Below are 13,490 nucleotides of genomic sequence, written 5' to 3'. Positions count from 1 at the left end.
AAATTGGAATGATTAAAAATCTGTTTTCTCTTCCCAAAGAGCTGGACACCATAAAGAGAGAGCGGCCGAGTCAAACTCTGAAGCTCTTACACATCAGTTTTATATAAACAGTAAAATGGGAGAAATAAAAACTGAAGAGAATCTGAGACTGAGATGAATAACATCAGAAATTAGTCGTAATACAATAAGTCACAGGCAAAAATCACAAATTAAAAATCTATAATCTTACAGAACATGTTGTTCTGTCCTGTGTTTCTCCTCTATGGCTCTCATGTCTAAAGTATTTCTTGGTTCAGACTTTAACATATTTATATTTACTGATTCATGCATCAGTTCAGGGTTTGCACATTTAAAGGAAAGGCTACCAGGAGCCTGTGAAGCAGCTGCCGTGTTTCTGCTGTTTTCATGTAAAACATGTGGAGAGCTGCTGAGTTACAGTAAATCAGCTGATTGGCAGGAAGACGTTTGGCAGAGATTCCTGAGCCAAACCAGGTCAGAGGTGTGTTTTCATATCAATTGTTGGTATGTAGAATGATGTCATTGTGATTACCTTGCATAAAACTCCTCCAGTGTGAAGAGTAAGGAGTACAAAGCCAGAAATACAAGATACATTATACAAACCTAATGATTATTTCTGTTTGCTGAGTTTCTACCAGATGCCAGCATCACAGAGCAGATCCTGCTGCAGGACAAGCAGGTTTTTCTGCTCAGTTTTAGCTGAACTCTGGTGTTTACTGAGGTCAATAAACTTTAAAACCTTGACATTCACAGACTGGAGTCTCAGGGGATTCACAGGTTTCTCTTTCAGTGTTGTTGTTTATTTTTTATGGCAGGAATTTTATAAGGCGTGTACATGATGTAATATGACCCGAGGTCTATAAATAAGGCTGCTGGATTTTACCTGTTAAACGCCCTCATCATTTTTACCTGAACGATCTGCGGCAGGTAAGAGAAAATGCAGCTCAGCTTTAATAAACTCACAGTATTATTAGTAAATATTATTAAATAGTTAGCAATAGATTTATTCTGCACTCGAATCTGGTTATTACATCAGAGAAAACATTGTTCGGTCATACAGAGTTTCTGTTTTTTAATGAAAGTATAGTGAACAGAAATGTGGAAATTTAGATTAAAAGTAAAAAACTGGTCCAGCAGTTCAGAATTTTCTCATTGTAAAATGATTTTGTTTTCCTTCCCCAGGTTAAGAGTTTTGTTTTTGATCCTGATTATCCATCAACCATGAACGACCTGAAAACTGATCTACTCCAGGATCTGCTGATTTCTCTAGTGAAGCTGGAAACACAGTTAATTTTGTAAGTTTCTCAAAGTTTAAAAGACGTCAAAAAAATGTTACTGATATTCTGAGCAAAAGTGAAAGTGAAATCTAGTACAACTTTGGTTGGTTGAAATAACTTCTTCGGTTACATAAAGCAAACATATCAAAGGAAACAACTTCAGCAAAACCATAAAAAACAAATAGACATTTTCTGTTAAATTTATCATTTTATGTTGCAGTTTGTGAACTCAATCTCAGCAGGACAATGACACAGCAGCAAGTCTACCATATAATAAGGGCTAAGACTGGATCTATGTCCAGTTCAATTTCAGTGGTGTACTCTGAAATAAACACTTTATGCTCAATTAAAACAATTATTAAAAAGCAGACTCAGCCAAAGGTCCTCCCTAGACTCAGTACTGGTTATTATAAAGGCTTAAAAAATAATTAGGGTTTCAGTCCATCCACTAAAAGCTTAAACACAACTCAAAATATTAGTGTATTTAACAACAATAATTACAAATGACCTAAAATAACATTTAAAAAGTTAGCTACATACATACTCCCCCTCTTCAAGGTGGGTAAAACAAAATGGCGTTGGCGAGATTCTTCCAGAAGCAATCTTGGCCAAGTATCCGGATGCTCAACATTTGCATTCTGGTGTTGAAAGCATTGACCCGTTACAACTACGTCAGTTAATCATTCAAGGCACCAATTATGGAAGTCGGAAGAGAGGGTCGGAAGTATAGAACCGAGTGGCTTAAATTGTTTTCCCAAGTTGTTTTTGCCAGTTTATTCATGGCTTCCACTTGTTTGAGTGAAGCTAATTTGTCAGTGAACGTAACACACCTGGTTTGGGATCATAGACAGTGATATTTACAAGAGTTTGAAATAGCTAGCTTAGAAATAGACCCATAAATCCTCCCTTTGACGTGTTAGTCAAATTGCCAACTTTCCCTGAAGTCACACAACATAATTTATATCACTATACTATAAATGGCGTTTCCCGTTACACTAAAGAAGCCTTAAACAGGTGCAAAAGAGGGAATGCTAACCAGTTTTTTTCCATACATGCTAGGCTACATGACAGTGCAGCATTGTCTCCATGGTTACTAAAGGTTACACACAGTACCTTCTCCATAATGCAATATTTGATATCATCTTTCTAATCACACTTACTTATAAAGTATATGAAATTAGTCTTCTTACCTTGGAAAAGCGTTCGCTGCAAATCCGTGATTACAACGAATACACTAAATACAACACTAAAGTCTCAACACAGTACTCTAATCGGTAAACACTGATATTTTCACTCTGGCCAGTTTGCTGTGTAACTACTGCAGAAGGAGTATGGAGGACCACAAGTGTCAAACTCAGAGCTCGAGGACCAAATTGGGCCCGCCATTCCTTCCTATGTGGCCCTCTAGACACAACGGGGCTGCAAAGAAACTTCAAGATAACAGTTGTGTCTTTAAATATTTTATCAATTAAATCAAAGCAGTTTTATCGTTTTACTGCCAAATTTCATCAGTCAGTCCTTTTAGTTTTGTGTGGAAATTCACGCTAAATCAACTGATCCCCACTCTTTTTCACACTACATAATTGTGAGTTTATTGCTAATTTTCTGCAAAAATGGTCAAAAACCTTAGGTTGAAGTAATAGCTAACTATCACCTGCAGGTGGCATTGTTTCCTACTTCTACCGCCTCAGCCTTGCTTGGTGTCAAGTTTTAGTCTTTGATGATGTAATGAGTCACAATTACCGCCCCGCATAAATGCAAATATAACAAAATTCATTGAAAATATTTCTAAATTAGCACCTCAGTCACTTTGATTGCAAAATAATTCACAAAAAAACAATAAAATCCTGAAGAGACGGATGTTCAGTATTTAATTTGAAGAAGTATCAAGACAGAGACATGTTTACTGATATTGAGAGTTTGTTAATAGATTTTACTAATACACTCTGATTCTGGTTTAGGGGGTGATTACCAGGACATCTGGTGCAAGCTTTACAAGAATGCACCTGATGTATTTTATTTTAATTATTCTATTTTTTTCTGCAGGGCAACTTTCCGGAAACATATTCACATCCTCGAAAGCACAAAAGGGTCAGATGAGTGGAAGAAGCTGATGAAGCTTGCAGAGGACAACTGCACCAATCAAACTGTCCTCAAGTGGCTCAAAGAAAAACCCTCCACCTTCTACCAGCTGGTGGACATGTTTAATTTCTTTAAAAAACACATAAATGAGGAGGAGAAGAAGAATCACAGTGACACTGTGGACATCACCTTTGTGGCTCATGGATCAATCGGAGATTTCATGATCCCAGCCAGCTGCCTGCTGCCTCTGGCCTCCATCAGGGACGTGGTTCTTTATGCTCCCTGGAACTGTGTCTCTGGGGGTGCAGAGATAACACACGCCATCGCTACAGGACGGCTGAAGCCTCAGCACAGAGTTTTCTACTGCTACAAGAAAGATGGATGTCCAGTTCCTGATGAAAAACATCGACCTGTGAAACTACCGGACCGCTGGAACTCAATGAGGCAGGCAGGAGACCAGATGATCCCAAACATCTCAGTTAGTCCTCTACGACCAGACGATGGGGTTTGGAAAAGCTTTGAATCTCTCACTAAAAAATATGGTCCTATTGGGAGAAACCGGATCATCATCCCCTTCATCGTCCCAGAAGAAAAAGCAGAGATTGTCCCGTTCTCTGTGGTCACCTTGGCCCTGTCTCTGGTTCTGCTCCAGTCCAGGTTCAAAGCCACCGTCCACCTGGACGCCTGTCTGACTGACATTTCTGTTGGACAGAAGTTTGACAGAGAATATCTGGAGAAGCAGTACGCCTGCGCTGCTGATGGGACTGGAATGATGTGTTCTAATAACATCTTCAGTTTCTCAGTCATAGATTATTTTAAGAGTTTCTTCAGTTAAACACGTTTATGTTAATCCAACTGAGATTCTGCATAGGACAGACGATTATTAATAACCTGCTTTCATCTTGGCTCAGACGTCTGACAACTGAAAGCACCAAGAACCAGGAACTGCTCACGACCAAGAACACTCTGAGGCTGAACAGAAAAATCTGTGATCAGTTTTCTACTGTGATCAGCAGAATCAGACATTTGCTGTTTGCTTTTATGACTCATAATTTAAGATTTTATTAAGATTTTGTTTTTCGCAGAACATGAATCCAGTTTCACTCCAGTTTCAGGTTGGAATGAAGTCTCAGCCAGAAAGTGATCAATAAAATATATTGAAACTGATGACAGATTTTTTGCTTTCAAACTGAACTGTGTCAAACAAACCAAACCGTTTGAGCTACCTGTTCCCCTCCTCGCCTCTGGGGGCGCTGCACCAAGAACTACTGAAAAAACAAACACAAAACCCTCTGATCTAGACACTGAACACAACTTTCTTCTTTATTAAATGATAAAATATATATATAGTGGCATCAGACCTTGGCATTTGTAGGACTTCTCTTTTGTCTTTGGGAACAGATCCCAAAACATTTCTCCCGCTAGTGTTAGACTATCATGTTTGCTTTGGTTACCCAGAATGCACTGCGCCAGAGTCCACTTCCTGTTTTCAACGAGGTCTCCTATTAGGTTGGCATTCACATATGCATTCGAACTGCACCAGATTTCACTTCAACCGAACCGAGACCGAGGTTTGTCAATGACCAGACGTCACTTCTTCGGTCCGCATCAGAGTTTGATTAGACATTCACATCTACCCAAACGAACCGGACTTTCAAGGCAAATGAACTGAAGTTGGATTATAAAGGACCGAACTGGGCAGGTGTGGAAGCAGCCTAAATCACAGAAACATGCTCTGATTTACACCAAACTGGATATGAATAATTATTGTCATTCATATTGATATGTTGTTATTGTAATAACTGGTGTGTGACCCTTCAACTAACAAATCAAGTGAAGCTACATTGAATTATCTTTCTTACTATTCAGAACGTAAACACAGATATTACCTTTAAATTACCATTCAGGATAGAGAACATTTTTTTTTAGTCAAAACTCATTTTTATACATCTACAATGTCATTACAGATTGTCAGACAAAGGCGATTTTATGTTAAAATGGCCTGCCATAAACAGTGATGCCTCAGCAAAAAGAAACATAGCATTAACCTTTGAACCTTTGAACAAATGATGATTGTCAGGTTGATAAAGAAGCAGAAAATATTTTAAACATCGTCTTCAGGACGCCACCTGGTTGAATGACAGCGTTCAGATAAACATGTCGTCATTCATACCGCAGTATTAATAGAGATTTTTTCCTCTTATACATATTTACTCAGGGATTTCTTTAGATGCTCAGCTGTGTACTTAATCTCTGCAGGAAATACCCAGTTTGTCTCGCCTTGCAGGTAAACATGTCATCAGTGGTCTGATCTGGTAGGAGGCCGGAGAAAATAAGAGTCCAAACACAGCTGCAGTAATTCACTACATTTAAATAGCACCAATTCCATCCATCCATTTTCTGTACACTCTTGTCCTTAATGGGGTCGAGAGGATTGCTGGTGTCTCTCCAGCTAACGTTCCAGGTAAGAGGCAGGGTCACCCTGGACAGGTCGCCAGTCTGTCGCAGGGCAACACAGAGACAGACAGGACACACAACCATGCACACACACACCTAGGGAGAATTTAGAGAGACCATGACTAACGGTCATGTTTTTGGATTGTGGGAGAAAACCTGAGCACCCAGAGAGAACCCACCATGCACAGGGAAAACATGCAGAAAGACCCCGGGCCGGGAACTGAACCCAGAACCTTCTTGAAACAAGACAACAGCTCTACCAACTGCACCACTGTGTTGCTATGTTGTTTTTTTTCTAGTCATCCAGGGTTTTGTCATATATTCTCTCTATCCTTATTTCTCCTCTAATTTTATGTCATTCTTCCCCTTTAAGCTTTTCCCCCTTTTTCATCTTCATGTCCATCACTTTCAAATGTTTTCCATACTTGTCATAAAGATGAAGTTAAATCAGATCGATTTAATAAAATTTTTTCAGACTGAATTTATCATTTCGTTTTTTATGAAGCTTTACTGCATCTCCCCAAACTGAAATAAAATATATGAATAGAGTTTTTATTTCTTGCACATATTTACTCAGTGACTTCTTTGGAAGATCAGCGGAATATTTTCCCTGCAAGGAATCCCACGTTTGTCTTGGCCTTCACTCCTTCCTTCATTCCCAAATCTGTTTCATTTTGCACAGAGAGACATTCATTCACACGTCAGATGAGGTGATACAGTTTTATAAGATATATTTTGCCACACACTAAACTATTTGAAGCTGCTTTGAAAGAAAAATATCATATGCAATTAAAACAAGATGACCTCACCCAGTAAAGGTTGAGGTGAGGTCAATCCAGGGGTTGGAGAGATTACTGTCCTCCTGACACTTTGAATATATGAATTTAATCAGTCAAAAAAGATAATCAAGTAACACAATTATTTACATGTCAGAGAATAACGTTAGGAAAATAAACTAAAATGTAGAAAACAGCTTCTGTTATCTTGTCTCCCACAAAAATTGATGTAATCAAATCAAAATATTATGTTAATCTGACACATTTAAAACCAACAACAAACTAAAAGAAATTATAGATGGATCATAAAAGCAGAAGAAAATTAGGATTAAAGGTGAGAAAAGGGGGGAAATAATGTCTTGATTGTTTCTCCTTGTGGCAGTTTTTATATATTGTGTCTTTTAATATGATTTTAATCTGGTGTTTGGTTTGGTCTGTTGTTATGAGGTGAACAAGTCTACCTCATAATTTCATAATAAATGAAAGAAGTAGAGAGTTGATTATGAATATTTAATGAAAAAATAAGAACATACAAAAACAAAACAATGGGAGCACAGGGAGCCAGAGGAGAACAAAAAAAACATAAATCCAGGGAAATTTGACAGCAGAAGTGTTTAAGTCCTCAGAGAGTAAATCCAGAAAATTGGACTTGTTCTGATTGGCTACCTGGCTGCAGGTGTGAGGGGAGAGAGAGAGAAAGTGCCACAGGGGCGAGGGAATAAGTCTAACACTACAGAATGAGTAGACATAAGGAACATAATTAAACTAAAGTTACAAACATAATAAACTAGAATCACTGAGAAAGAACTGAACTAACGGAAAACAGAAAAAGAATGATATAATTAAAAGAAAGACACTAAGGAGCACTGAATGTTGAAACTAAAATAAAACCCCAAAACAATCCAGAACCAGACAAAAGAACCACAATCCTAATTTGTACATTTCATTCTGAAATTAATAAAAGAAAACCCCTCTCAGCTGTTAAAACTTTTACTCTGTTAGATCTTGTTCGTTTAATCATATGGACCACCTGAGTACTTTCTCTAAATAAGCTTAACCTTTACACACCTTGGTAAATATTGGTGTTTATCGCGTCATGTGTACTGAATGGAAAGTGTGAATCAGAGGGAGAGATCAGGAGATCCAGCTTCCTATAAAATGCCTGGTGGATTTGAAGCTCAACCTCAGGCTGCACAACTCAAAGGAGCTGTTGACCAATTCGCCTCTGGAAAACCTCATTGGACCAAATCCCAGCTCTGCTCTCCCTGCAAGGCGGCTGACACAGTAAGCTTTGTGAAACCTGGTCTTTTAGTCTGAAACTAACACAGACATGCTGCATTAGGCTAACTAAATTATCTAAACTTATTATGTCAATGTTATTATGTCAATGTCATATCAGTAGAGGTCTAGGTTAGCCATGTTACCTTTGACAGCAACTTTTTAATTAGTTTTAGACAGTTTCATCAGAATTGTTTCAGTCTCATAGGCAGCACAGTGGCACAGTTGGTAGAGCTGTTGCCTTGCAGCAATAAGGTTCTGGGTTCAATTTCTGGCCCAGGGTCTTTCTGCATGGAATCTGCATGTCTCTGGGTACTCCGGCTTCCTCCCACAGTCCAAAAACATGACTGTCAGGTTAATTGATCTCTCTAAATTCTCCCTAGGTGTGTGTGTGCATGGTTGTTTGTCTCTGTGTTAATATGAATTATTAATAGGAGATTAATTATCTTTCCTTTTAACCAGTTATGGCATAATATTATGATCTGATTATGACAAAAACAGTTTTAACTTTTTTCAAACATCTTTATTTTTCTGACCTTGCTTTAAATAACAATATATTTTAAAGAAGTTGGCCTGCTCTGCCTTAAAATTATATAAATTGGCCATAACAAATTACATTTTTCATTAAATAAATGTTACTGTTGTGGTGGAAAATTTATATTGAAACTCTTGTCATGGGTTTCAGTTAATTATGTTGAGTATCAGAGTGTTTTCTAATTTCTCTTTTGAGGAAAATAGCATGTTCGAGTATTGTAAGTCTATGTCACGGTCTCTCTCTCTGTCCCATCAGGCTGATAAACCTCTGCACACGTTCCAGCCAAACCAGTGAGTCCTGGTGAAAGACAGCTGTCATTGCCATTGGAAGTCCAGGCATTAGTTGGGACCCTATCAGGTTCTACTGACCACTCACACAGCTCTAAAAGTTGAAGGGTGCACTTCCTGGATCCACACCAGCCACTGTAAGACATTCACAACTGAACCACCTGTCAAGATCCGTGTTTTTGTGTGTTTATATTTGAGTTTTCTGTGTTCAGTCCCGTTTCCCTGTGAGTCTCTGTCCTGTCCTCCCCGTTGATTGCTCCCCAGGTGTGTCTCATTCCCTTAATTACCCCGTGTGTATTTATACCCACCTGTTGTCTGTGTTCGTCGTCGGGTCCTTGTCTATCGTCCTAGTCAGATTCTAGTGTGCTCATGCGTGTGTCGCTCACAGTTGAACTGATAAGTCCTGTGTCGACTCAGCTCTCGTTTTCAGTCTTATAATCAGTTGCTACCGGTACTTAGCTGTGTGCTAGTCTCTGCCGTGCTGCCTGTATGGACTGTTGAGCTTTATTTTCACCATTAAATTCATCATCTTCACCATACCTGGGTTCTCAGCGTTCTCTCCTCACCAGTTCAACCCCCACCTCATGACACCACCTGCTGAACTGCTGGGGAAGGTCAAGACTCCAGAACCTCTTCCCTTGGAAGACCTTCCAATGACGGCCCACCTGCCTCAGTAATAGTTCAGTTTGAAGCACAGAACTGCCCAAGTACAGACAGGAGGATTCCTGAATTCATCATCATCATCACCAGTGACGACACAACAAGATGAAGGTTTACACACTTATCCTCATCATTCTTTTTGCAGTACCAGTGCACAAGCTGTTGGCCCAAGGAGATCTGATCCGTCGCACCAGAGCTGCATATGAAGTGAACCATCATGAACCAGAAGACAATGAGTGGTGGCAGTTAGCTCGACACCTGACCAGAAAAATAACAAATGACAGCTGTATTGTTTGTTCCATGATTCCACATTCTACCCTCCCAGATCCTCTGCTGACGCCTGTGCCTATCTCTTTGACAGAATCACTTGCGATACTGCTTCCAAATGATGGAGATGTTCAAAAAGTGTTTCCATGGGTGTCAAGTGTCACATTCAGACCAATGCGAGATCCCAGGTATTTCTCTGCTGAAACAAATAAAACGTGTGTTACTGCTGCTGCCGTGTATAAAATGAGAAGGTTCAACCATCCTTTGCCCAGTCTCTGCATTTCACAGCCACATCTCACTTCTGTCTTTTTGGGTAATACCACTGGGTGTAATGTTACCCTGGACGTGTCCTGTTTAGGAACAGCTTTTTGTCGGCCTTTGGAAGCTGACTCAGTCAAGTTGCCAAAATCTTATGTGAATCAATCTGTTACACTTCCTGCTCTAAATGTTGTAACATTAAATTTCACTGCATTCCCAAATGGCTCACAGTTTTATGGTAAAATAGGAAATAAAGTTTTGACGGAAGGAACTGCCTTCTTACCTAGCCTGGATGGTTACGGATGTCCTCAGGACATGGTGTGGGTTTGTGGACAAAGATCTTATTTATATCTTCCTGCAAACTGGTCAGGAGTGTGTTACTTATCCCGTCTATTTCCAGCTGTTTCTCTGTACAAAAATGCAGGTGATGTTCCAGGCAGGGGTGACTTACATCATGTGAAACGAGCAAGAATACCCATTTGGCAGGGCATCCTCAGTACACTAATTCCTACGTATGGTGTGGGAAACAATGCATACACAATTAATGGCCTTTCAGTTGAATTAGAAAACTTAACTTCTCTTGTAGACAATGGTTTCACTGCAATGACTAAAGAAATGCAAGCTATGAGAACTATGGTTTTACAAAACAGAATGGCTCTGGATTTCCTTCTTGCTTCCAAGGGAGGGGTTTGTCACCTGATTGGGGAACAATGCTGTACTTTCATTCCTGATGCTTCAAACAATATGAGCAACATTCATTACGAATTAGATAAATTGTTAAAACGGCAACAAGAGGAGAATTCTGGTTTCACTTGGGATTTTTGGGGATGGTTTAGTTCTGGGGGTTGGACAGCTTGGGCTACTAAAATAGCAGTGTTTTTTGCTTTTGTTTTATTGGTTCTGATATTTCTTTCCTGCTGTGTTGTTCCTATGGTTAAATCAATGGTGACCAAAATGATTTCTCCATCAGCCTCGTAACTCATAGATGAGACCTTAAATTTTAAGCTTCACATAGAATATCTACTAACAAAGTTGTCCAAGTATAATGGCCGGCTTTTTAATAAAGTTTTTATCTGTCTTTATCCACACTTTTAACTATGTACAAAACTCTCACTGAGATGCATATTAATTATTGCAATATTACATAGTGCAATACTTACCCTCGTTATCTTAGGAAACTTGAAAGCCTTCGAAAGAAGATAATTAATTCTCTACATAATTCCTATTGTTTTTTTGTTAACCCTCCAAACGTCAAGCTTACCTCGTACACTGAAATTATGTTTCACAAAAAGAAATGTAATTTTTTTTCTTTTTAACTTTGTCTAATTTCTGGTACAGTCTTATGTGATACATTTTCTAGTTTTGTGTGATTATATACAATCAAAGAGGAGGAGTGTGGTGGAAATTTTATGTTGAACTCCTGTCATGAGTTTTAATTAATTATATTGAGTATCTGAGTGTTTTCTAATTTCTCTTGTGGCTTGAGTGTGGTGAAACTGATGAGTGGGTCCAATGAGTTGTTCAACTCTTGCCGTTTCCTCACTGATGTCAGATAACAAGCAAAAGTACAAATACAGTGTAATCCAAAGGGGAGTATTCTGCTAGAGAACGTCAAACACTTCTGCCTTAAAAATAAAATACAAAGACAAACTTGTTTGTTCTCTGACCATTTGTTAAGACTCCATCTCATTGATTACACAATTTCCCTGACATTGAAAATCAAAAATAAACACCAAATATTTTATTAAAAATAAAATTTTCTAATGCTGCTATATTCATTCAAATTCAGCAGCTTTCTGTTCTAGTAAAAGCAGAACGGGAAACAGAATCAATCATAATGTAATGATTGATTCCACCATGTCAGTCTTTGGGGAACAATGTCCTTGACATTCCCGCCATGCTGGCCTAAACTTCCCGTGTTTCAGCATCTTTTAATTGCCAAATGAACGATTCCGTATTTTGTAAGATGGGTGTCAGTCATAGCCATCAATCCACACAACAGAAATGCAGAGTTTTGTCCACTAAGTTTAAATCCATATTTACCACCATCTTCCTCCACATTTAGTCTTTCAAAAGGGTTTTAGTCAAAAGTCAATAGATCCTTTCAGGGTTTGCTTCCACCGAGCCCTGCAGCCTAACCTGCAGTGTCCGCCCCATTACTGATTAAAGTCATTCAGGTAGTGGGGGTGAATTATTTTAGCTCAACTGACAGAAACGTCTCACATTTTGGATCTCTGACAGACTACCCACTAACAGTTGCATCTCATCAACAGAAACTCTGAGACTTCTTGTCATATTTTAATCACAGAGCTGTGTTATTTTCATCACAGTTTCCATCAACAAAATTATTTGTTATTGTCATCCTTACTGAAAACAACACTGCAGTTTAAGGACCTGAGTGGATCCCTTACTTACAATACAAACAACCAAACTAGAAAACCGATTGTTTTGATTGGTAGGTGAGGCTGAATAATTTGCTCAAAGAGTTTTGATGTCTGGGTTCTTCATATTGTCCTACATGAAAACATGAACATTTGAAGGACATGAGGCCGGAACAAGGGTGAAAGTGCGATTACTGGGACCAAGCCAGTCAGTCGGATCAGGAGCAGAAGAAGACAGGAAGCGAGAGGCTGAATGTCGCCTGGTCCCAAAACTCACTTTCAGTCTTGACAAGGTGCACATCAACAATAAAAAAATTTGACCTGATAAAATGACCAGAAAAAATGATAAATAGGCACGCAAACTAACAGTGTGAGGAAAGCAAAATGGAAAATGTTACAAATGCCAGAGGAATTTGAAAACTTACTTTACTGTAATATTTACTGTGCATTTACTCTGATTCATGCTTCAGTAATATGTGCAGTTCAGTTGGCACTTTGAAAGGAGAGTCTGCCAGGAACATGTAAAGCAGCTGCAGGATTTAAATCCATGTAAATCCATGTGGACAGCTGCTGAGCTGCTTACAGTAAGTCACCTGATTTCCTGGAAGAATCAGCTGCTGTTATAAAGCCTGGCAGAGATTCCTTAGTTAAACCAGGTTAGAGGTGTGTTTTCATTTCAACTGTTGATATATAGGGTGATTCTAATCAGATTACCTTGAATAAAACTCCATTATAACTCAGTGTGACGTGAAGAGTACAGAGATAGAATTACAGAAGCTACATTAAACCAAACTAGCAGAGCAGCTGATGGGTGGTTTTTTCTGCTTAGATGTTCAGTCTTGTGTTTATTATGTCAACGGGGAATATCCGCTAGCAGGTTTCTCTTTCTCTTTCGTGTTTTTATTGGCTGGAATTAAATAAAAAGGCATGTCCTTCATGATGTAACATGATTCTAAAGAATAAGATTTCGGGGCTTTACCTGTTAAATGCCTCCTTCGATCTCACCTGAACAGTCTGTGGCAGGTAGGAAAAACTGCACCTTTGCTCTAAGATTTACTAGTAAATGTATTTGTTTGCTGTGACATATATCAACCAAAAAGGTTGTCTTACTTTCTCTATGGTGGCTGCTGTCCTTAAAGCAGAGTCAAACATGTCTTTAATCCACTGTAATATCCTAATCCTAGCCTATTGTATCAAACAGGAAGTTACACAGT

The 13,490-nt window shown here is 38.8% G+C and overlaps 1 protein-coding gene across 1 annotated transcript; it reads left to right on the top strand.

Moving 5' to 3' along the window:
* Nucleotides 1-911: 911 nt before the first annotated feature.
* LOC106934525 (uncharacterized) lies at nucleotides 912-4,544 on the top strand. The gene is made up of 3 exons (XM_015014490.1): nucleotides 912-945; nucleotides 1,201-1,313; nucleotides 3,342-4,544. Exons 2-3 carry the CDS (start codon nucleotides 1,240-1,242, stop codon nucleotides 4,210-4,212), a joined length of 945 nt encoding a protein of 314 aa, XP_014869976.1. The 5' UTR covers nucleotides 912-945; nucleotides 1,201-1,239; the 3' UTR covers nucleotides 4,213-4,544.
* The last annotated feature ends 8,946 nt before the right edge of the window (nucleotides 4,545-13,490 follow it).

This window comes from Poecilia latipinna, unplaced genomic scaffold (genome assembly GCF_001443285.1).
Source record: "Poecilia latipinna isolate Pla-1442-1.1 unplaced genomic scaffold, P_latipinna-1.0 Scaffold1820, whole genome shotgun sequence".
Lineage (NCBI taxonomy): Eukaryota > Metazoa > Chordata > Actinopteri > Cyprinodontiformes > Poeciliidae > Poecilia > Poecilia latipinna.
Note: the sequence above shows the minus strand (reverse complement) of the source record. Positions and strands in the feature narration are given on the sequence as shown.